We start from the raw sequence: 26,318 nt of genomic DNA on the forward strand, positions 1-26,318 counted from the left end.
GACTGAGATGTTTGGTGTTGGGGAGCCAAAGTCCAGCAAGTCTACCTACACCGAGAATTGCAGGGCAGATAAGATCCAGCAATTTCGGAAAGAGCTGCGGATGCTGACGAAGAAGTTCAATGCAGCAGCTAAAGAAGAGAAGCCAACTTTCGCTGAACTTTGATATACCATCAGGAAGAAGCTAATGACCCTGCGAAGGGCTAAATGGCACAGGAGACGTAGGATTGAAAGAGCTAGGAGGGGAACCTCCTTTTTAGCCAACCCCTTTGGCTTTACAAAGCGGCTATTAGGGGAGAAGCACAGCGGGCATCTGGACTGCTCTAAGGAAGAGATAGATCACTTCCTGCACAACACCCTGAGTGATCCAGACAAAGAGCAAGAGCTAGGACCGCAGACAGCTCTCCTAGATGTACCAGAACCCATAGTGGAGTTTAACATCTCAGAACCCACCTAGAAGGAAGTTCAGGAGGTGGTGACAGTAGCCAGAGCCAGTTCTACTCCAGGGCCCAGTCAAGTACCCTATAAGGTGTACAAGCGCTGCCCAGGGCTGCAAGGTATCCTTTGGACGTTACTCAGAGAGGTTTGGTGTAGAGGGACCATCGCAAAACAGTGGAGGCAGGCAGAGGGAGTCTGGATCCCCAAAGAGGAGAATTCAGCTAAGCTCTAACAGTTTTGATCTATCTCACTCCTAAGCGTGGAGAGTAAGATCTTCTTTAGCATCCTAGCTAGAAGGATGACAGACTTCCTACTGAAGAACAAGTACATTGATACATCAGTACAGAAGGGTGGTATTGCTGGAGTGCCAGGGTGTCTGGGACATACAGGAGTGCTCACACAACTGATCAGAGAGGCACGAGAGGAAAATGGAGACATAGCAGTGCTTTGGTTGGACCTTGCCAATGCATATGGGTCGATGCCCCACAAACTGGTTAAGACCACCCTAGATCGACACCACATACCTTGTAAAATCAACAACCTCATCCTGGATTACTATGGGAACTTCAGACTGAGAGTTACATCAGGGAGCATAACATCAAACTGGCACCCGCTTGAGAAAGGGATCATAACTGGCTGTACGATCTCTGTGATCCTTTTCACCCTCGCCATGAATATGTTGGTGAAGGCCGCTGAGGTGGAGTGCAGAGGCCCCCTGTCCAAGTCTGGAACCCAACAGCCCCCCATCAGAGCCTTCATGGATGACCTGACAGTAATATATATATATAAGAAATGAAAATATGCTTTAATGGCATGATTATTCTTTTTCTTCCTATTTTTTCCCTCCACTTGTTATATTGCATTGTTAGGTCAAATCATGGTCATCATGGGCTGACTTTGGCCAACTCTGCTTTACTGTAAAGGAATCAGTCTATTTATTTTGCAAACAGCAGTTATGCTACATGAAAGAACGCCCATAAAATCCCTGAGACATCTCCAATTATGCAAATTTTATGGTGTGTGTGACAGGGATTTCTCAGAAATTGTGGGAATATTATCTGTAATACATATAAAACACAGCTGTTCATACAAGAAAAAATTTTAAATAGCACCTATAGACCATTAAAAGGCTGTTCAACTAAAGGCCATCAGCATATTTTCAGAACCTACGTGATTGACCCTGATGTGTCAATATGTATTTTACACAGAAGAAAGTTTCTATTTATACACCTCCAATAACAAATGGTTACAAATATATATATATTAGAGGTGGACTGATAGTGGATTTTGCCGATACCGATATATACACAAAGGCTATAGAATTAAAATTGTTTACATATATTGTATGTATACTCTCACACTTTAACTGCTTCTATTCTTGAACACTTGATGATTATCTAATCAAAATAAAAGCACAGCACTGAATCTAGGAGAAGTCACTGGTTTCACACACACACTCCGGACACCGTTCAACCGTCTAAAACAATTATTTATTTTTTTAATCACCAAATGGACACATGCTTACTTCAAGAATGAACAATGAGGCATAAAAGAGTTTGAAGTTCAGTGTTTAAAAAATGAAGCAAACAGAAAGAGAAAGCGCTATCTATATTATTGCTCTACAAATGAAGCATACAGACTTTATTAGAGCCACAGAAAGACAAACTTTCACTGAAAATGCACAATACACAAATCATTATGTACATTAACAACGATTAATGTTTCATCATCAACAATTAACAATGACAAATATAATGTAATTTAATGGAAAAATATGTGAATGGTGTGGCAGGATTTTCTGTCGGCTGCATTTAAATCTTCATCTGAAGCTTCCCGCTCTGGGGTGCGTTTCCCAAATGCGTTGTTAGTTAATTATGGTCGTAAGTTCCACTGAACTCTATTGGTAACGACGGAACTTGCGACCATAGTTGCTTTTGGGAAACATACCCCTGTTCAGCGTGCAGTATCACGTCTAAACAAATAGCAAGTGCTGTCAGTGATTTCAACCACTAGAGACCGCTCTCGCTCTGTGTAATGACAGCAGACCCTTCATAGCTGCTCCACCAATGGACGCAACCCGGAAAACTATCAACATGGATTTTTGCCGATAACCGATAGTTCCATCATTCAAATACCGGTGCCGATTAATCGGCAAAACCGATACATCAGTCAACCTCTAATACACACACACACCCACCCAAATATATATATATATATATATATATATATATATATATATATATATATATATATATATATATATATATATATATATATATATATATATATACACACACACACACACACACACACACACACATATAAAAAATGTATGTACGTATATATGCATTTAGCAGATGCTTTTATCCAAAGCGACTTACATTGCATTCAGACTATTCATTTTTTACCAGTGTGTATATATATAGAGAGAGAGAAATAATTTAAAAAAAAATCATTTCTGCAATCCACAAGGGAGTGAAATCTAAAATAAATAAATAAAATGAATGACTTTTGTTATGGGGTAAGGGTGTTTGTGGAATTTTTTTTTTTTTTTTTCTTGTTCTTTTGTCGGTGGCAGGAGAGATGAGGATCACCTGTTCCAATTAGGAAGCAGGAGACATAAGTATTCGGGTTACCGGAATGAGAGGAGAGAGACGGGTGGAGAAGTGACATCATCGCCACCTGGTGTTGGATTGCCTCGCTTGACTGGATCTGTGGTTTGCTGTCTTCGTGGACTTTTTCAAATTGCAGTTTAATGTCATGGTATATTATGTAAATCCCCTAGAATGATTTAATAAACTTTGGGTGTTATTTTGATATTTTTGGTGGATGGTTCCTTTGTTGTTGCGGCCATGAGCCAGCCATAACACTTTGTACACTACTGTTTAAATGATTTTTGTTTGTGGTCTGTAAGATTGTTCAATGTTTATTTTTTTAAAAAAGCTCTTATATTAACAAAGATCGCATTTATTTGACCAAAAAAAAAAAAAGAAAAGAGAAAAAAATTCAGCATTCTTCAGTGTCATATGATCATTCAGACATCCAATATGCTGATTTGGTGCGTAAAATTTTTTATTGTTATCATCAAAATTTGAAAACAGATAATTTATTATTTTAGAACAACAATTTATTTGAAATTTATTGAAAAATAAATTAAAATGTGATTTTTTTTTGTAACATTACAATTGTCTTTACTGTCTCTTTTGACCAATTTAATGCATCCTTCCTAAGTAAAAGTATTCATTTCTTTTTTTTAAATCCTCAAAAAGTAGACAGGCACAAGCTAAAATGACCTAGAATATAATCTATTTTTTCTTATAGAAAAAGCTTGATTTACTCAGTTAGATGTGTTGATTGAAATTTCCAATTAAATACTCAATTCTGCAATGGAAGATTTATTTAGTTTATTAATATATTTTATTAATATTAAGGGGGGGAAAATCCTCTTCTGAAACCTTTTTAACACAGCTCATCAGACTTGCTTAAACAAGTATTATTTTTCTTCAGGCCAGTCTAATGTTTCCTGCTTAGAGACAAGTCAGACAAGTAATTCTCTTAAAGTAAATCTATAATAAAAAGTAAAACAATTAGTATACACTGACTTACACCTTTGCAAAAACATTGTATGCTAGATCAGTCATGAATGTATTTTTCTAAGCTCTGCAATACCCAACAATATTTATTCTAACCATCTCATCCTCTTCCCTACCATGACAGCTGTCTCAATCACTGTTTTCATTTGTTTTAAATGCAGATCTACTCACCCTTCTGGTGCCCTTGGGCAAAGACTATTAATACCATTCCAGTGGAAAGACATTGCTTGTCCTGTTCTTCATAAATCAGAATATAGGCCTATTGGCCATGTAAGTGATATACTGACATTTACTGAAATTATGTTAAGGAACCAACAAGACAAAAATGTGACAAAATTCCAGTGATTTGGTTTTGTATAAAGTTTCATTTGAACCCATCTATTACCTACAATTTATTCTAATGCTATATTAAGTGGAATAAAATGAAGTAAATATGCAAGCACAGTAAAACTGTTTGAGTTGGAGATAAATTATTACACACACAAACACACACATATATGTTACACAGCATGTCTGTGTTTTTACAGAGGTCTGATGGCATATTCAGTGACACTGACATATAAGAACTTCTCATCACATTCGATACTCTGCCAAAAAATGGAAGTGCACTTTTAGTCTTTTACATTTTAAAGGTGACCTATTATGCCCCTTTTTACAAGATGTAAAATAAGTCTCTGTTGTCCCCAGAGTGTGTATGTAAAGTTTTAGCTCAAAATACCCTACAGATAAAAATAACAACATAGCTGGTCTCATGGTGCCATTGCGTGCTAACACAAACTTTATCAGTCACACATATGATTATGAGCTTGACAAATTCAAGTGGTAGATTTCACATTGCATTCATATGCAATTTGTAACTATCACATTCCTATCACGATCATTCTAGTAGCATGTGAAGGCAGCGTCAGTGAAAACAGACAGACAATAGATCAACTTCTGTGGAGTTAAGGGGCAATTTTCTTCGAAAACAAAAGTTTTCCACCTCGTCTTCAGCAGCTCAGATAGATTTCGGGAGTAGATGGAGAGAGCTATGTGGATTAATACATCCAGCTACAGAACACCTAAATTGCTTGGGAGACATTCTCGTCAGTGCAGCAATGGCGGACTGTGTACAACTCGCTGTGAACTCGCTCAGGACGGTTCTAACGGCAGTGTCTGTCAACATTCGTGGGCGGGGCCTGTGACTAATGTCACATCACATCAGCGCCAATTCTGAAAATAGGTCATTGGGAGACACTGCTTATGATTTAGGGGAATTAAATAAAAAAAGGAGTGGCTGGATTTTTATCATTATAGGGTGGTTGTGTACACACACTTCCAACACACATTTATGTCCAAACACCTTTCAAAAATGAATTTTGCATAATAGGTCCCCTTTAAGGATGTCTGATTAAAATTTCACCACTTTGCAACACAGAAACAATATGATGTACGTGTGAGATAACAGCAAGTGACGTCTCAGTTTAGGACAGCATGCTATTGATTTCTTACATAGCTACTGAGCTATAAAGATCTGAGACACCACAGAGATATAGCTTTAGAGAAAATGATCTTGTAACATTGTAACTGCCTAAGGGAAAGATTTTGTTACATTATTTCAACTTTATAATGACACCATGAAAGTGAGAGACTCTCTACCAACCCACAAAACAAAAAAATAACCATAATGCCATAATGCAACACTCCATCAATCTATCTATCTATCTATCTATCTATCTATGTTAAAACTTATTAATATATTGAAACTACCGGATTAATATAAAGTACACATCAAGCATTATGCATGTTTTGATTATGTACAATTGATTGTTTTATACTCCAGAACTGATACACAAAACCAAGCTTTTTGTAATATTATTATCTCTTCTGAGGCCCAGTGATACATAAGAAAATAATGAAAAAAATAAAAATAAAAAATGAAATTCTGTGATAGACAAGCCAGCACAATTATTGTGGCAAATTACTTTGACTCATATGGCTTTATAACTATGGCTCCATTGAGAAGGTTTTCTTACCTTCTGGGCTGGGATTGACGGTCATCTTCCCCACTGCCAGACTCCTTTCAAATAAAATAAATAAAAGGAAACAGATTTATTATTAGTATTGATCTGCATTCTACCTCTAGTTGTAACATTCAGGCTAAACAATACGATGAAAATGCATTGTAAAATTTAGCATAAAATCAATCTTTAATACTGGGGTCTTAAAAAAAATTAGTTCATGCAGAGGCAGAGCATCCACTAAACTTGAGTGTTGCATTTTAACTTCACAAGGTTAGCTTTGGTTGAAGTTAACTTAATGTTGTATTTTTGCTTAAAAAAAAAAAAAAATATTTCAAAAAAAATTAAATTGAGCTCAAACACTGATTGACAGATGCCCTGCAGTATCGCTGTCATACTCTGTTGATAACCCCTTACCTTTAATAATATTAATACATGTGTGCTTATAAATAATAATAATAATAATAGTAATACATTTCTGCAGTATGATAAAATTTCTTGTTTTTTTTTGCACACCGATTATTTTGCGTGCAAAATACTGAAGCAGCCATCTTGCATCATAAACTGAAAAATAACCGGAGCAAGTGAATTAACTGGTTGTTTGGGTAATGTCCTCCTACTATTGATCCGTACAAGAATTTAAGCAGCTTTCTTGCCAGTGATCAATACATTTTAAAGGAACAGTTCAGAGTAGCATAGCATCTTTATTCCAGACAGAAGAACATAGAAAAACACAATATCATATTAAGAAATAGTGTGATAAGGCTGACAGGATATTTTAGAGGATTCTTTTTCATGACACAGCAAGCTCTGCAAACACTGAAGAAATTTCCACCAGCCTACTTGTATGGGAATAATATTTCTATTGCAATAATAAGAGTCGCACCAGTATTAGACCTATTTTGAAATACAAAACAACTACAAGCAAAACATTACACACAATACCAAATACACTGAATGCAAAAAGATGGGTTATCACTGAGCAAATTATTTCAAGCAACTCATGACAGACATGACCCTAGATGGGAATGATTTTTACATAAACACAAATGAAAGCTCAGTGTTTTGCATTTGGTTCAATTTAATCATTTGGTTTTGAGCAGCAAATGACTGCCATCCCACAAAACAAAAAAATATCAAAATCAAACCCAAACCATAGTCATAACAACACACAAAACATGATCAAAGAAAAACAACACAACAAAAAAACAAAACAAAACTCCTAGCATGTATAGTATTAGCTTGGTGCACAATAGAAATCAAACTTCAGGAGACTCACAAAACACTCTCACACAAGATTTCTCACAGACATCAAATGATAAAAGATCTTAGAAAGACAACAAAATAGCCTATTATGAGATCATATTTGTCCACTGGTTACTTAAAGGATTCAAATGATACTACATGCACTTTTACAAGTTGTTTGAACTGAAATGTGTGTTGGCAGTGTGTGTACACGACCACCCTAAAATGATAAAAACCCACCCAGTGTTTTGTTTTTTTATCTGCTCAAATCTTTAGCCCTTTCTCAAATTGAGTCGATCTCGGATGCTTGTCTGTGTGATGCCACAAAATCAGGCCCCTCCCACGATAGTTTGATTGACAGTAGTGTTTCAGCACAGACTGGACTGACGTCTTACCTTAGACCCTCCCTCTGAGTGAGCTGTAATCAGTCCACCATTGTTTCGACGCCGGAGCAGATGTGGACAAGAATGACTCCTAACCGACTGAGGTGTGCTGTTGTTGGATTTAATAATGAACATAGCAGTCATCATTTACTCCCGACATCTGAGCCGCTGAAGACGCAGTGGATTAACGTTACGTTTGTTTTTGAAGAGAATCCCCCCCGATCTACATAAATGCATTTTATGTTCGCGCAAATCATTCATGATCGAGCTTCAACTACAGAAGAAGTGAGTGTAAGGTTTTTTTTTTTTTTTTAATGACTCTTTGCAAATCTCCTTTCCTAATAATGTGCTAGTTAGGAAGTTTCACAATGAATGCGGCTAAAGTAAACAGTCCCTCAGAGAGCAGCTCGGAAGAGAGGAGAGGGGTCATCAGAGCTCATTAACATTTAAAGTTAATGTTCCTAGCTCTATCTGTCAGTGGATCACCAGCTTTCTGACAGATAGGCAACAGCTAGTGAGACTGGGGAAATTCATGTCAAACAGCCGCTCCACCAACACTGATGCCCCTCAGGTAGGGGTGTGCGATTAATCGAAATCGAATCGAAATCGTGATTTGAGACGTTGAGATTTGCTAATCGCAAAAGCCTGCGATGTGGACGCGATATTTCTCTGTTCCAGAGCATATGCATGACAGTAAGCCTTGAGTGGCAGCCTTACTAACCAATAGAGTGAGCGCACCTCTGTTCTCCCCAATCAGCTCTGCTCTAGCTAACTGCGTAAATGCCCACCATTTAAAAAAAAAAAAAAAACGGGCCCGGGAGAGCAGTAGTCCCTCACTGCACAACACAAGATCCAGGGGGTGTGGTTGGATCCACATCTAGGGGGTGGAGATTGGTAGGTTTAGGGGTGGAGATGGGTTGGTTTAGGGGTGGCGGTGGGTGGGTTTAGGGATCAGGTGGGTGGAGACGGGTAGGTTTAGGTATATGTAAGGTGGGAGGAGTTGGATCTGGATCCAACCACGCCCCCTGGATCTTGTGTTCTGCAGTGAGGACCATCTCCGGGAGAGAGCCAGAGTGGGATAATGGCGTCTACAGGGTCAGATCAATAGTTAGGCAAATTAAAACTAAAGAAAAACGTTATGTAACTTACGATTCGAAACGACAGACAATGAACAAGAAAAACGTTATGTAACTTACGATTCGAAACGTCAGACAATGAACAAGAAAGGTAATTTGCAAGAGCTGCGTCACAATGCATATCAAGAGCATCCCTTATTGCATGTTCGCTATTCCCAATTCAGAAGACCGCACACACAGCCGTTCACACTTGCCGCACTCACGCAGCCTGTTTCGTAACGCTCGGTTATATTCGCGCGCGGACCTGCACCGCAAATTTCCATGAGCGCATCTGGCAGTATGGATAAGGCTTGACGCATGCGCGCAACCCGCGTCGACTCGCGCCTGGCTCCGCGTTTAAAACGAATGTAAATTCAGTCTAACTGCTTGCTAATTTCACTTGGATGAAATTAGACATTCAGCACATTTTCCACTTATTCTTAAAATCCCAAATACAATGTAACAAATGTAATACTGTAATAATTGACTAAAGAAATACAGTTCTTTATTTATAAAAAAAATAAAAAAATAAAAAACTTTCCAGTGAAATTCAGTAATGAAGTTAATTCTGTAAAAGTAGTTACAGTAGGTAGATACCATTATAATCTTGTCTGCTGAAAAAAAAAAAAAAAAAAATTAAGTTTTTGTAATGGTTTAACGGAAATTGTAAGAATTTCTGCTTTTTTTCAGCAGGGTAACGATACTCATACTGTGCTGCACATTATTGACAATATTGAGCTGAAGCTTGACTTTGCAAATTTAAAATCGCAAATCAAATCGCAATCACAATATGTCAAAAAAATTGCAATTAGATATTTTCCCCATATCGCACTGCTCTTCTCCCTCTACACCCACGACTGCACCTCAAAAGACCCCTCTGTCAAGCTCCTGAAGTTGCAGACGACACTACAGTCATCAGTCTCATCCAGGACGGTGACGAGTCTGCTTACAGACAAGAGGTTGAGCAGCTGGCTGTCTGGTGCAGTCTTAACAACCTGGAGCTGAACACTCTCAAAACAGTGGAGATGATAGTGGACTTCAGGAGAAACCCCTGCACTCCCCCCACTCACCATCATGAACAGCACTGTGGCTGCAGTGGAGTCATTCAGATTCCTGGGAACCACCATCTCTCAGGACCTTAAGTGGGATAATCACACTGACTCCATTGTTAAAAAGGCCCAACAAAGGTTGTACTTCGTTCGCCAGCTGAGAAAGTTTAACTTGCCACAGGAACTGCTGAAAAAGTTCTAATCAGCCGTCATTGAGTCTGTCCTGTGTACTTCAATAACTGTCTGGTTTGGTTCAGCTACAAAATCAGACATCAAAAGACTACAGAGAATGGTTCGGAATGACTAAAAGAGATATGCCTAGAGTGAGGAAAGGGCTTAGAAAATCAAAACATACACATAAAATAAAAGGCCACATAAAATCACTAAAAACCACCAAAATCCAAGTTACCCCCCTTTTGAACTTTTGCCTTCTGGCCGGCGCTTCAGAGCTGCAAATACCAGGACAGCCAGGCACAAGAACAGTTTCTTCCCCCAGGGAATCTACCTCATGAACAGTTAAATGTTCCCCACTTATGCAATAAAAATGTGCAAAATCCTTATATTTATTTGTTACCCCTCCATCCTAGTACATCCCTGCATCTCAATCTATTCTATTCGATTATCATCTATAGCACAACTTGTCATACAATTTATTTATTTTTCCATTTATTTTGCAATATTTGTCTTTTTTTGTGTGTGTGTGTGTTGTTGTTGTCGTCTCTGTGTACTGGAAGCTTATGTCACTAAAACAAATTTGTTGTATGCGCAAGCATACTTGGCAATAAAGCTCTTTCTGATTCTGATGAAAAGAAAATGCTGAAAAAAAGTTTTTTTACACTACCATTGAGAAATTTCAACCAAACTATGTTACAGACTTTTCATTAAGACCCTAAAGAATCATATCAACTTGTGGAAAATGGGCATCCTATGACCCCTTTAAAGTGCATATTGCAGGTTAGAGACCCAGTGAGTCAATGTATAGAAAAATAATGTAGGAACAAGATTTTGTTTAAAATATACTTAAACATATGCTACTCGAGGCTTCTGGAGTCTTTTTTTATGAGAAAATTTTACTTCCGCATCTGAAAATCGCCAAAACCAGAAGTGATGCAATGGGAGGAAGTGCGGTTTATTCATAGTGGTATAATGGACCACAGCCATACAATTATGAGTCTGCTATGCGGCCAAGAGGGCAGAGACAGGCCAGGATTATTAATTAAAGTTTATCTTTGCCATTGATCCTGGTGACCACAAACTCGACTACGAATAACTTTGCTAAGAGGTCTTTGTGTCCGCGCAAAGAGAGGCTATTCATTCCTTTCACTTCGCAATAATAATAATAATAATAATAATAATATAAAAAAGTCAATACAGAGAGAAAATACAAACTCCACATAGATGTTTTTTTGTTCACAATAAACTACAGAATACATAGAAAACCGAATCTATAGGACTAATAGCGAATCGCACTTTGGTTCCTACTTTTCCTTTAAAAAGTCACTGCAGCCTAGTTACAGTGAAAAACTCATTTAGGTTTTATTATATATGTATATTTAATGATTTAATGTTATTTAAATGTTATACACAGTCATTTACCTCACTTCACAATAATTATATAAAAAAAACACTGGTGTCATACATCTCAAAAAATTAAGGTTCTGCCTAAATGTAAGCATAACAATTACTGTGCATAATTTTTTTTTAGAACTGCAGAATACACACACACACACACAAACATCTGCATTAATCTAAAAATAAGCTAATTTGTTCTGGATTTGAATACTGTGTGATAAGATATATTTATTATACTACATTAAAATGAACTGTCAGAGATAGCGATGCATGTGGAAAACAGCAGAATTGACTCTGAAATATATCATTTGTGTGTCATGTGAAAAACCCTGCCCCATTATAAAACCTATATTAAAGGGGTCATATGATGTGATTAAAATTTTTCCTTTTTCTTTGGAGTGTTACAAGCTCTTAGTGCATAAAGAAGATCTGTAAAGTTGCAAAGACTAAAGTCTCAAATCCAAAAAAATCCTTCTTTATAAAAGTTAAGAGTCAACCATGCCTACCTAAATCGGCTCATATTATAGCCTGTTATACTTTCCGCATGAGCAATCAGGACGCGTATTTGGACAGCACGGACGTGGACTAATTGTATTTATACTACCGAAAGTGTACGCTGATGGTCCGCTCCGCGGCAAACATGTGAACAAACAATTGCCCAGAATTATTGCACATCTGGCTGTCTTTATATTGTTTTATTAAACGATTGTACAGGTTCGAGTAGCAACGGGCTTCTTCACACAGCCTGCGCATGTGCAACTGGTGCTTTTGAAGCCTACTGACCATGCGTATTTGTCAGCACAGTCACAAAAAACTGGAGGCATGCGGATGTCCGATCAGAGCCTCCGCGCACACTCTCCGATGTTGATTTTTACGTCACGCATGCCATAGCGGACACTAGCGGACGCGGAAAGTATAACACAGGCTTAACACGCCCCCACATGTCTACGTCACAATGTGGGAAGATTTGCATAAGGCCACCCAAATGTTTATGCAAAGAAAGAAGGCTTAACTTTTATTCTTGCTGTTGCTGCCGCTGCCATGTTGTGAAGACATTGTGTGCGTTTCATTGTGAAAGTGAAACTACTTTGTTTGGTCTCCCAAAAGAGGACACAAATCAGTGGTTAAGTTGTATTTACAACACTGTTCCAGAACAGTTCAACTTAAATATTCAGATGTGTGCTGCGCATTTTATGGAGGACTGTTTCCTGATCCTGGGAGAGTATACTATAATGCCGGTTGTTCTGACTCACAGTCTGTAAATACGTTTACATATTTAAAGGATTTGCCACTGACGATTCAAACGTGAGTTTTGAGCAATAGAGTAGCACTTGTTGTTTGTCGCTTCTCCGATCACAAATACAAACATGGTTTTATGTTTAAGCAGCGCGATGCAACGCAATGAGTAAAAAAACAGTATAAGTCAGCGGTTCTCAATTCCAGTCCTCGTGCCCCCCTGCTCTGCACATGACGATAATCGCTTCAGATGTTTGTTCTATTCGAACTTAAGTGCCCTGCGAAGTGGACATCACAGGATATTCCGCCATGATTCCAGTTTGAAGCAAACTTATATATTCCATTCAAAGTGAATTGAAGTGTGCGAGATGTGCGCATCGCAAATCCTATCTAATCGTAATCTCTATATAACCTGTCCGTGTGTGAATACGCTGCGCATCGCAAATCCTATCTAATCGTAATCTCTATATAATCGTGTATGTGTCGAATAAAAAAAATATCTTGAAATCCATGAATGAATGTTCCGAAGTGAAGTAAACTTCAACAGATTTCCCCTGCTCAGGGAGTAGGGAGCAATTAACACTGTCTAGGAACCATGTCAATCGGAAAACAGTTCATGCACGGAGCTCACTTCTAACGAGCTGATTATCTGAATCAGGTGTGTTAACGAAGAGACATGCAAAATATGCAGAGCTGGGGGGCGTAAGGACTGGAATTGAGAACTGCTGGTATTGTCATTTTAATCTGTAATTATGTCCCCACTGGATGCAACAAATGCCTTGTTTATAATTGGTTTAAATGTTTTTGTCTCGGCGCTCTGGGACACACAGTATAGTAATGGGCATAACGTCCATCACACGCTTGAGGTATTCGGCCAGTCACACTGCACTGGATAGCTTTCCAATCAGAGCACACCTCACTTTTCAGAACGATGAGCTTTGTAAAGGCAGGGCATAGAGGAGAAACGATAATGTACAGTATGTGGAAAATAATGTGTTTTTTTAAACTTAAACCGCATAAACACATTGCAATACACAAAATAATGTTCTTTTATTTCATATTTTATTTCTGTATATCATATGACCCCTTTAATTTTTCGCTGTAACTAGGCTACAATGACTTTTTAAAGTCGTTCTAAAATAGGAACCAAAGCACAATTTGCTTTTATTCCTATAGATTCAGTTTTCTAAGTATTCTGTAGCTTATTGTGAATAAAAAAACATATGTTTGGAGTTTGTATGTTCTTTCTGTGTTGACTTTTATTATTATTATTATTATTATTATTGCGAAGTGAAACGAATGAATAGCAATTCTCTCTTTGCGTGGACACAAAGACCTCTTAGCAAAGTTATTCGTAGTCTCCATAGTCGTAGTAAACTTTAATTAATAATCCTGGCCTGTCCCTGCTCTCTTGGCCACATAACAGGCACACAAATGTATGGCTGTGGTCCATTATAGGAGTATGAATAAAAATTTACAATTTCCTCAGTCTCGGAACTGTCATTGCGATCCATTGTTTTCCTATTGTTTAAATTGACCGCACTCCCTCCCGTTACGTCACTTCCAGTTTTGAAGGTTTCCAGATGTGGAAGTAAAATTTTCTCAGAAAAATGACTCCAGAAACCTCAGGTAGCGTATTTATAAGTATATTTTAAACAAAATCTAGTTCTTATATTATTTTTCTATACATCGACTCACTGGGTCTCTAACCTGCAATATGCACTTTAACAGAACATGTTTAGCAAACAGGTTGTAATATTTTTAAGTGTATTGCTCAAGAAGATAACAGTGAAAGTAGATATTGGTTCCTAGGACCTGAAAGCGAATCTTCAACCTCTGTAATACAGACCCAGATTTTACCAGCACCATCATGGCTGCAGTTTCAGCAACTGAATAGAAAACACTTAAAATATCATACAACTCGCATTTTAATAGGTCTTGCCATTTACCCATACATACAAAATGACCTACAAATGCTAACATTTCTCTAGGCCAAGTGATTTTAAACAGTAATATCTGAGAGATTTTGAATGTAAATGTAAATTTAAATGGTTGTCAAATTGTCTTAAATATTTATTAAGTATAATTAACCACAAACAATTTATAATAAAAAAAAAAATATTCATCATTCCCTACCAAACAAAATAAAATGGGAAATTATAATTAATCACAATGATTTTATTATATAAAAAGACCTTGTTTTTAGTCATGAGGAAACAAAGTAAAAAAGTTATATAATTTAATGAAGCAAGTATAAAACCTATAGAATAAAATAAAAAGTGTATTTGTGTTGAGTAACTTTCTAAATTTTAAATTATATTTATTTTGAAGAGCCACACAAATAAATCTGAACTAAACTGAATTTCTCTTTAGGATAATACATTTAATAATAAATAAATAAATAAATAAAAGAGAGAGAGAGAGAGAGAGAGAGAGAGAGAGAGAAAGAGAGACCAAAATGTGTTTAAAAAAATGAATAGATGGAAAATATATAGCGGGGGTGCTTGACAAGGGAATCGTTATTTTATTTTTTATAAAACCTTTGCTTTACTTAGTTTAAGCAAAAATGCTTCCTCCTGCCATGCAGTCTAGTTTCCGACATTCATAATCCCATTTCACTATCCTACTGTTTACTATGACTACTAGATCAGTTTTTAAGGAGACAGCTTCCTGGTTCTAAAACGACTTTCGTTTGAAATCATCATCATATTCGTCAAATCCGCATATGATTTTGAACTATCTGATACATTGTCAAAATGGAGCTTTTGAATTATAGTCTTTGGAGTCATTTGAACAATTATCAAAAAAAAAAAAAACGTCCTAGCTGTGGCATGATGCCACTGCAAACAACCAGTAGATTTACCATAAAATGTTCACGAATGAGATACAACCCATGTCTCTCGCTCGCCAGATATTTGTTGAACCATATGGACAATAATGCTATTCCGAGTCTATATTTCACGCATGCGTATTTTTTATGGCGTCTGAGGACAAACGGACTATAGGAAAGAGCGGAAATGAACCCAAAAGTAACGAGGCAGTAGAAGGTGTAGGAGAAAAAAAGATGCGAGTCACTTACCGAAACGCAAGGACTGGATGTTGCGCTTGGAGTAGGCGACCGCTGCACAGTTACCAACGCCATTCAGGCTCCGGTAAACGGACACCTGAGAGAAACTGGCAGTGGCGAGACAGACATAATTGTGTCAGAGGATATCAGCCGCAGATCGTCCGTTCCTACTGCTCTGTCGCGCTTCCTCTCTGCGACTGCTCTGCGCATGCGCCGAAACCACCAGCTGTCAAGACTCAGTGGCCTCACTGGCCTCAAGCCATGATTAACTGTATGTACTGAAGAAGCATGTGAAATTTTGAGTTAAACGCCATTAAAAAACAAAACAAAACAAACAAACAAACAAAAAAAACCTAGTGTGTTTCTATTATTATTTTAGTCTATTAAACACACACATACACATAAATTATAAATAAATACAATGAATAAACAAATAAAATAATTTTAGTAACCAAAAATGTTTGATAACCAATGTTCTTCAAAACATCTTGTGTGTTCCATAGAAGAAAGAATTTCATAAAGGTTTGAAACGACATGACGGTGAGTAAATTTGTGCTGGTCAATTATAAACAATAGGTAAAATTGAACTAACAAAAACTTGAGAGAAGGGCCACTGCTGCAAATATTTGAGTGGCTCCTCCCCTAACAGATGTAATCTCACTCCAAACTTTTGATATAATTTGAGTGCTCTGGATAGATACATACATACATACATACATACATACATACATACATGTAGGCTACACAAACGTACATAACATCTCTGTTATCTCAGATGATGTGTGCAGACAGGAAATTGGTTTACAGACAAGCTGTGACTTTTCTTTAGCTCGTAACCTCCACTCCCACAATACTGTTTCACACATGCCAAATAAAATGCAACATAGTTCTTTATAGCCCATGTTATACTTTAAAAGATGAACAGATAGTACACAGTTTTGCTTCATGGCCCTAAGCATCTGACACACACAACTTCACCCAGTATGTTAGTGGAAACTTTCTCCTACCTTATTTTGCTCTATTTGCCTCTAACCATTCAACCACATCCATGGATCCACTGTTTACCTAAGTCTCACTGAATGACATTAACAGTGAGAGTAGAGAAAATGAAATTAGGGTTACAGCAGGTATAACAGAGTTTGGGTTAATGGTGGGATACAATAAAAGGAATGCAGTCTGATGTATTTAACTACCTTAAAATAATTTAAAATACTCAAATCAGCATAACACACATTACAGAAAAAAAAAAAAAACGAAAAAAAAAAAAAAAAACGAAAAAAAAAAACACCAGTACATTTACAGAATACCAGCAAAAATGTGGACTCTTGTTTTAAAATGGGCAAAAATCATATCATGGACATGTAGTCTAAATATGCTTGTTTATCTATACACATAATAGAAATAACAAATGTTGTATTCAATAACAAGCTACAAACTATTAAAAAAAGTAGACCAACCTTTAATTAAATCAAACTTTGTAATATGTATAGTAGGCCTATATACATGGTCCCACACATTATATGTGCCAAGCCAAGCACAGCCAAGTTAGTGTCATGCTTAAGTCAAAGGATGACTTTAACAAAAGCATGACACTAACTTGGCTGGGGTGTGGTGTTTGTTGATTTAGTGCAATACTAAAGAGATGGTCACCACCTAGTGGCAACCTGTTCTGTATCATTTTGAAGAGTTCATGTTTAGCATACAATGAATATTTGTCGTGTATATGGAATAAATAGCTTAAATGTATTGTCATATATACTATATTAATATTTATTCAATGTAATAAATATTAACTGGTTATATTTACAATTTCATGAATTTATTTTCTCTAAATTCCATTATTTGTACATCGAAACATTTCATTAAAATATTTTTTAAACTCTTCTTTCATTGAAAGCTTTATCAAATGGTGAAATTGTAGGCGGAAAAAAATTGGTGGTGCGGACTCTCAAAAAAGTCAAATTTTAAAAGGAACAACATTCAATTCACATACGGCACTTTCATAGCAATGTAAACGGAATCATTATGGCTAATTTACGATCATGCAAAGAGTAATTTATATTTATAGCTGTTTTGTAAAATAATTGTGATTAATTGCCTTCTGTTTTGTTGTTTTTACACTGAATCGGTTTTAAGTTATCGAATCTGCTGTACGCCAGTTATTTATCGAAGAAAGATGGCGAGCTCTGGTAAACAGTAAGTGCCCCATGCTAACTTACAGTTAATTTGTCCAATTACACAAGACATAGTTAAATAATTTATTGAGTATAACGATGGACATTGTACAATATTTGTATAAGCATGTTGTTAAGCAGTATATTGATAAGAATGAGCTAATCAAAATAGTCCGAGCCAGTGAGCTAATACTGCTAACGTTATCCCCAAAACACGAGCATTCATGCACATTACCCACATTATAAATCGAAAAGAAACTGTATTTACATGTTGCATTTTACTAAAACCTCTAATTCGTTTGTTTGCTAACTGTCCTTATATGAAATTGGTAGCGCATTGCTTGGCTTACCCTGTTGGAGGAAAAAAATCAGCTAATGGTCATTAGTGCTTTCAAATGGACGTAGCTGGTTTAATCTGGTGTCTCAGCTAGGCCAAACTGGCTTTCAGCTGGTTGGCCAAGTAGTCAAAACCCCTCTAAAACCAGGTATGACCAGACTCGGAGTCAGCTAAGACCAGCCAACCAGCATAGGCTGCTTTTAACGTTTTTCATGAATTATTATTTGCATCACAAGAAACAGCTCATTTTGAAAGTGTTAAACTAAGTCTTAATTAACCATCCCACATAGTAGACAGTTACTAAGCTGTATTCATGCATGCTTATGTGCATTTCAGGTATGGGCTCATTTTGCCCCGGAAGAGTGCATCAAAATCTGCCCCTCTCTCGCGCCCCTCTGTGTTTGGAGATGATTCTGATGATGAGGTGACAGCTCCTATGAATCCACACAAAAAAAAGATTACGAAGCAGGTAAGAATGGAAAAACACAATCTCTTATATTGTAGACCTCAGTTGGGGAGAGCTTGCAAAAGGAAGCAGTCAAAAAGAAGATGATGAAGCAGGTAAGGATGGAAGACATCCCAAGAACAGTTGCATAATTATGTAGTTTGTGGTGTTGAAAAGGTTTTTTTTTTCTTTCTTCAATACAGACCCGTCTTGAGATGCAAAAGGCCATTGAAGAGGACAGCACTGTCTATGAGTATGATAGTGTGTATGATGATATTCAGAAACAGAGATTGGAAAGCAATAAGAAATTGCTAGGTGGCACAGAGAGAAAGGTATATTTTACAATATTATTATTAAAAAATATTTTATTTATTCAATATAGAAACATTTTTACTCTAACCCAAAATAAGTCTTAATAGCTTTTATATTATGTTTTGCAGTCATTTTTTGTAGTAGGACATTGTAATTCCTAATTGACAACAATAAAATTTGTGTTGTTCTTTTAGCCCAAGTATATTAACCAACTGCTTCGTGCAGTCGAAGAGAGGAAGAAAGAACAGGAACGTCGTGATGAGAGGAAGATCCAGAAGGAAAGAGAAGCAGAGGGCGAGATGTTTGCTGATAAAGAGGCTTTTGTTACCACAGCGTATCGCCAAAAACTCAAAGAAAGACAGGAGGAGTTGGAGAGAGAGAAAAGGGAAGCAGAGTTAGAAGGTGAGTTCTTGTAGTATAATGCATTGTTGTAATGAGTATTAAAGTGGATATACTTCTTAGTTTTCGTTTCCATTTTCAGCTGCACTGGATGTCAAGAAGCAGAAGGATCTCAGTGGATTTTATAGACATCTTCTCAACCAGACAGTCGGAGAGGAGGCAGTGCCTGATCGTAGTGCTCAAAGGTGAGACATATGTTTGTAGTGATTTACTGATTGATAACCACCTTATTTTGCAACACGGACAGTGGTGCAAAAACAGGTTATGCAGTATATGCAGTGCATGGGGCGCCATTTTGCCGAAATAATTATGTGAAAAACTTCTTTAATAAAACATTAAAAATAATAAAAAGCTTAGTTGTTAAAAATAATGTAATGAAACATTTTTTTCATTTAACGTTTTTTTCTTAGAATTTTTTATGAGTTCAAAATGTGTAATAAACTGAGTACATATCAACTGCTTACCCTTCAACACATTAGGTTTACTGGTACAGTTGTGAATTGGCCATTTGTGTGATTTAAGTAGATCCAATGAGTTTTTTTGAAAGCTCTTGCTACTTCATACTTCGTATAAAACAATGCTGAACTTTGACATGAAGTGATTTTTAAATCTTATAATAGTGATTTTAATGTCTAAATATAAATCCAAAATCAAAACATGGGGAAAGCGCTTTATTACAGTGTAAACCGTAAATGAGACAATGAATGATCCTCTGCTGCCATCTAGTGGTTAAAGTGGGAATATCATGACATTCATTTCAATAGTATTTGTATTTCTACCAGGTGGCAGAAATCTTCCACTTAAAGGGTTAGTTCACCCAAAAATGAAAATTAGGACATAAATTATACTCACTCTCAAGGCAGGTGACTTGCTTCTTTCAGACGAATCCAGTCAGAGTTATATTAAAAATTGTCTTTGATTTTTCAAGCTGTTTAAAGGGATACTCCACCCCAAAATGTAAATTTTGTCAGTAATCACTTACCCCCATGTCATTCCAAACCCGTAAAAGCTTTGTTGTCTTTGGAACACAATTTAAGATATTTTGGATGAAAACCGGGAGGCTTGTGACTGTCCCATAGACTGCCAAGTAAATTACACTATCAGTGTCCAGAAAAGTATCAAAAGCATCGTCAGAATAGTTCATCTGCCATCTGTGGTTCAACTGTAACATTATGAAGTGACGAGAATACTTTTTGTAAGCGAAGAAAACAAAAATAACGACTTTATTTAACAATTCCTTTGTCAACTGTCAACTCTGTGTCTCTCCACATCACCGTAGTGCCATTTTGGAGAATATGAGCTGAAAGTAGGCAGCGTACGCTCTTCTGTTACAGCTGTGCCACAAGATATGTTTTCTACATGTATTTACACTTTGATTTGAAAGAAAACAGGACATCCGTGTGCGCAGCTTACACAGAACAGTGTACGCATTTACAGGTTTGGAACGATATGGGGGTAAGTGATTAATGACAAAATTTTCATTTTTGGGTGGAGTAACCCTTTAAGCGCACTCAGTGGGTGTTGCAGTGCTTAAGTCCAAAAGAAGTGAAATTAAAAAGCACCCATCCATTAAAAAAAAGTGTCTCTCATGGCCCCGGGGGGTGAACAAAGTCCTCCTGTAGCGAATTGATGCGTTTTTGTAAGAAAAATATCCATATTCAAAACGTAATAATCACTTTAATCTAGCTTGCGCTCACTGTTGTAAACTCCCCTCAGAAGTGATGAACGCGGAAGCGCAGAGGAGAGATCAAAACAAAACAACGTTCACTAATTATAAGTACAAAATGAGGATTTGTAAAGAAGGATGTCAGAGGATTTCGATATAAGCGAAGAGGAGACTGGTTTTCCTTTGCTAAAGTAAGGAAACTTTTTTTCCTTTGCTCTTGTTAACAAACATTTGTTTTCATGAGACTCACTGGCGCATACGCAATGCTGACCTCATACGTCATCTGCCCTGAGCTGCTTCAGTGTACAACTGTTGGCGCAAGCTAGTATAAAGTGATAAATACGTTTTGAATATGGACATTTTTCTGTATCTGTTTCCTACATTGTTGTGATTTCTCTTAGCTTTGTAAAATTACGGTTGAACCCCTGATGTCACATGGATTATTTTACAGATCTCTTTGCTATGTTTCTGGACTTGGGAACATTTCAGTTTTATTGCTGTCTATGCAGGATCTGACAGCTCTCAGATTCCATCAAAAATATCTGAAGATGTTCCGAAGATGAACAAAGGTCTTACGGGTTTGAAACGACATGAGGGTAGAGTAATTAATGACAGAATTTTCATTTTTGGGTGAACCAACCCTTTAATGGTCTTTTGCTCACTGACTTACAGAAGGTGTTCTGTGGGAGTTAGTGTTAGGGGCTAGAATACAGGGTGCGCCAACACTGATCTTACATACCCTTCATCAAATGTGCAGTTGTGCCGCTGAACACGGAAGTTACTGTACATTCCTGTGAATGTGTGAGACTTTAAATTCATTATCCGCTATAGGTCAATAACTAGAAGTATAACAAAGTGTTGTAATCAATAAAGCTATTTCTGCTACAAACCAGTATGTTTATGATTATGATTACATTTTTTATATAAAAGTAAAAGAAAAAATTAGGCGGATAAATGTATCATACATGACTGCAAAACAAGCACAAACTTCAAGTATAAAGTGCATAAAAACACAATTAAATCTAGATTGTTACAGATAAATGTTCTTTTGGTACAGTTCTGCTCATAAGTTTACACCCCAGAATAATTCATCCAAAAATGAAAATTTACTCACCCTCAGGTAAGAGAAATTTAGCATTACATCTGTGGATCACCAGTGGATCCTCTGCAGTGAATGGGTGCCTTCAGAATAAGAATAAACAGCTGATAAAAAATATCACAATAATCTACAAGTAATCCACACAACCCAATTATTTCCATCTAGGTGTTTTTAACTTCAAACTAGGGCTGGACAATAATTCAATATAAATATGTATCGCAATATAATTTTTTTCAATAACGGTGATATGATTTTTAAACACATTTCCAATATTTTGATATACATTAGCAGTATTTCCCACACATTGATTTATTTGTGGTGTTTGACTTTGTTGAATAAACATGAGCACTGCACGTTTCAAAATCAAAACACATCGTGGGTGTTTTATATAAATGTATATCCTAGGGCAGGGATCTCCAACCCTGCTCCTGGAGAGCTACCATCCTGCAGACTTCAGTTCCAACCCTGCTCCAACACACCTGTCTGTGATTATCAAGTAGCCCTGAACACCTTGATTAGCTGGTTCAGGTGTGTTTGATTGGGGTTGGAGCTGAAATCTGCAGGACAGTAGCTCTCCAGGACCAGGGTTGGAGACCCCTGTCCTAGGGAAACCGACTGTCTTCAGAAAAGTTTCAATGGCATTTTCATTTTATCTGATAAAGAAGCGAAGCTGCTTTGATTACAGCCCTTACTAGAGAAACCGCTGGTTCTATACAGTCTATGGTTGTACTGCACTCACAGCGCCTCCTGCTGGCAGACAAACAGTTTAAGTCCGTCTCCAGCTACATGCTTTTTTTTTCCTCTGCAGCAACTCGATCACTTTTCATACTCTTTATACTGCTAAAGCACATTTGTTTCAATCTATAAGAATAATCAGCTTACAATACCAGTCAAAAGTTTTTGAACAGTAATATTTTTAAAGGTTTTAAATGTTATTTTTTTGTATAATGTTTTTCTTTTAAAGAATTCTTCTGCTAACCAAGCCTGCTTTTATTTGATCGAAAGTACAGCAAAAACAGTTACATTTTGAAATATTTTTACTATTTAAAATAACTGCTTTATTTTAAAATGTAGTTTGTTCCTGAGATCAAAGCTGAATTTTCAGCATCATTACTCCAGTCTTCAGTGACATATGACCCAGAATGGTTTATAATATGCCGATTATCAATATTTAAAACAGTTGAGTACATTTGATTTTTTTTTTTTTCAGGATTCTTTGATGAATAGAAAGATCCAAAGATAAGCATTTATCTGAAATAAAAAGCTTTTGTAACATCATACACTATTCCATTCAAAAGCTTTGAGTCAGTATGATTTCTTTCTTTCTTTCTTTCTTTGGAAAGAAATTATAGAAATTTTTATTTAGCAAGGATGCTTTAAATCGATTGAAGGTCATGATAAAGACATTTATGTTACAATTTCTATTTCAGATAAATGTTGTTCTTCTGAACTTTCTTTTCATCAAATAAACCTGAAAAATTCTACTAAGCTGTTTTCAGCATAATAAATTATTTTTGAGCAGCTAATCAGAATATAAGAATGATTTCTGAAGGATCATGTGTCTGGAGTAATTATGCTAAAAAATATAGCTTTGAAATCACAGGAATAAATTCAAAAATATTTCCAAATATAAAACAGTTATTTTAAATAGTAAAAATATTTCAAAATGATACTGTTCTTGCTGTATTTTTGATCAAATAAATGTAGGCTTGGTGAGCAGAAGATAATTTTTTTAAAACATTAAAAATCTTACTGTTCAGAAACTTTTGACTGGTAGTGTATTAGCCTATAGTTTGAAGTTAAAGATATTAATATTAATTAGGTGAGTCTGAGATGATTATTTGACAGTGATTTCAAATGTATTGTTTAAATGAAGGCTAAATACAACAACAATAACAACAAAGTTGAACATTAACTTATTTGTGCTGTTTTTTCTTTTTTCTAAAATATTATATGGTTTTAAATGAGGTGTCATAGACTTGGCATATTCATTTTTCATAAGTTTGTATGCACAGAGATCTGTTGTGGGCGATTTTGGTAGTTTGTATGGGGCTTTTTAAATTGTGTTCATATCGATATTGGAATTATATTGTATCAACCGAAATTAAGAAATATATCGTGATATAAATTTTGGCCATATCGTCCAGCCCTACTTCAAACTTTATCCATATTATTGCTTTCTCCAGTGAAAACTTCTGACATTTACAAGTGAAAAAAAAGAGTTTCAAACAAATATGTTGGTGGATTTTAATGCACTTTAATATTATGGATTATGGACTGGTATTTTGGCTGGAAGTAACAGGTTAAAGTTTAAACAATCTGTTTCTTTCAAACATGCAGCTTTTCACTTCACAAGACAGTAATAGATTGACTGGAGTTAAATAAATTCCTTTAGGATTTTTTTTTTTTTTTTTAAATGCAGAAAGTATTTGTAGGTCTGTGTAGCTATAATAAAATTATTATTAATCAACTTTATTTTGTTTTAGAGAGGAGAAAGCTACAGGCTCTGCAGCAGCAGAACGGTCAACGACCCCAGAACCCACAGTGAAACGAAGAGAGAGTGAGGCAGAATCCCACAGCGATGAGGACCAGAGTGATAAAGCTTCCTTCACGAAGACCACCACAAACAGCAACCACTCAAAACGTCACTACAGACAAAAATCCCCTCATTCAGATAGTGACGATGAGCAAGAGCGTGACAGGAAAGAGATTAAAGAAAGGAGTCACAAAGAAAGAGAAAGGGATAGAGCAAAGGATAAAGATCGAGAAAGGGCCAGAGACAGAGAGGACAAGCACAGTCACAGAAAGGAGGACAGGGACCGCAGAAGAGAGAGGGAGCGAGATAGGGACAGAGAAGACGACAGAGGCCAAGACAGGAGGGACGGATACAAAGATGACAGACATAGTAACAGGGACAGAAGAAACAACAGCCCGAAAGACAGAGAAAGATATTGTAAAGGAGAACGAGAGGGAGACAGACATGATAACAGCCCGAAGGACAGAGAACAGGACCGCAAAGGAGAGAGAGATCAGAGGGACAGAGAAAACCAGAAAATGGACAGCAAAAGGAAAATCCAGGATGAGGAAAAAACGAGTGAGAGGAAGACTGACAATGATAAAGAAGAAAAGGTTGTGGAAACTGAGGACAAAAGTGATGCACAACAGAAACCTAGTAAATTTGCAAAACGCAGCAGTGACCAGACTCTAAATTCAGCCAGAGAGAGATATCTGGCCCGGCAACTTGCTCGTTTTGCTGCAAAGGCCTATATTGAAAAAGATGATGACTAGCAAATGGATTGACCATTGTATCTTCCTCTTTTAAGCAGTGCATGGGCTGGGGGGGTACATTTCACTCTATTGTCAGTTAATAAAATAAAAAACAACCCTACATGTTATTAATTGTGGCAAAGCATCTTGGTTGCAGCAGTGCACTAAGAGAGGTTCTTCCATAGTTTAAGGCATTGGGTTTGAGTGAGGCTTTTAATAGTAAACAAAGACCTCGTGGCGCAACGGTAGCGCGTCTGACTCCAGATCAGAAGGTTGCGTGTTCAAGTCACGCCAAGGTCAATAAGTTTTGAGGCAGCTGTGGCCTAATGGTCAGAGAGTTGGACTTGTAACCCGCAGGTTCGAGTCTCTGTGCTGGCAGGAGTTGTAGGTGGGAGGGAGTGAATGAACAGCGCTCTCTTCCACCCTCAATACCCATGGCTGAAGTGCCCTTGAGCAAGGCACTGAACCCCTAGTTGCTCCCTGGGCGCTGGATATAGCTGCCCCACTGCTCCGGGTGTGTGTTCACGGTGTGTTCACTTCTCACTGCTGTGTGTGTGCACTTGGATGGGTTAAATGCAGAGCACCAATTCTGAGTATGGGTTACCATACTTGGCAAATGTCACGACTTTCACTTTCAAAGATGGGGAAAGGTAACTTTATTAGCCAGTTCACCCTTATTTAAAAGCAGTATTTTCCATTGTGTGCAATATGCACATCCAAAAGTTCAAAAGTGTTAACATGTCAGTAACACCCACAGAAACATGATAAATGAAGAAAACAAAATATTTGAACAAACAATAACTTTTTAGTTGAATTTAGTTGCAATAATACAGTCATGGTCAAAAGTTTTGGCAGTGACAAATTTTGTGTTTAGCAAAGTTTGCTGCTTAAAGTGACTGCATTTACCAGCTGCTTTCTGTCTTC

General features: G+C 36.9%; 2 protein-coding genes and 1 non-coding gene across 3 annotated transcripts in view; 2 read left to right on the plus strand and 1 right to left on the minus strand.

Annotated features, from left to right (window-relative positions):
• The window catches only part of ssh2b (slingshot protein phosphatase 2b), a 34,727-nt gene extending 18,774 nt beyond the window's left edge, over positions 1-15,953 (minus strand). The window contains exons 1-2 of the mRNA XM_042711507.1: positions 15,708-15,953; positions 6,044-6,087 (exon numbers count right to left, since the gene is read on the minus strand). Of these exons, the coding sequence (XP_042567441.1) occupies positions 6,044-6,087; positions 15,708-15,770 (107 nt within the window). The 5' untranslated portion in view covers positions 15,771-15,953. The remainder of the gene's footprint in view (positions 1-6,043; positions 6,088-15,707) is intronic.
• Positions 15,954-17,740: 1,787 nt separating this feature from the next.
• Positions 17,741-25,731, plus strand: nsrp1 (nuclear speckle splicing regulatory protein 1). Its single transcript, XM_019081384.2, has 7 exons — positions 17,741-17,891; positions 18,543-18,630; positions 18,711-18,767; positions 18,855-18,983; positions 19,158-19,365; positions 19,445-19,547; positions 24,614-25,731. The coding sequence occupies exons 1-7, from the start codon at positions 17,872-17,874 to the stop codon at positions 25,413-25,415; spliced, it is 1,407 nt and encodes a 468-aa protein (XP_018936929.2). The 5' UTR covers positions 17,741-17,871; the 3' UTR covers positions 25,416-25,731.
• Positions 25,623-25,694, plus strand: trnaw-cca. The gene has a single exon. It is a non-coding gene; the product is annotated as a tRNA-Trp (tRNA).
• Positions 25,732-26,318: the final 587 nt, after the last annotated feature.

This window comes from Cyprinus carpio, chromosome A21, assembly GCF_018340385.1.
Source record: "Cyprinus carpio isolate SPL01 chromosome A21, ASM1834038v1, whole genome shotgun sequence".
NCBI classification, from domain to species: Eukaryota; Metazoa; Chordata; class Actinopteri; order Cypriniformes; family Cyprinidae; genus Cyprinus; species Cyprinus carpio.

Bases quoted from the DNA above. Each gene is read 5' to 3' on its own strand.
- nsrp1 (XM_019081384.2), top strand. From the start codon at position 17,872: ATGGCGAGCTCTGGTAAACA. The intron at 17,892-18,542 runs GTAAGTGCCCCA...TGTGCATTTCAG, and splicing joins ATGGCGAGCTCTGGTAAACA to GTATGGGCTCATTTTGCCCC. The intron at 19,366-19,444 runs GTGAGTTCTTGT...TTCCATTTTCAG, and splicing joins AAGGGAAGCAGAGTTAGAAG to CTGCACTGGATGTCAAGAAG.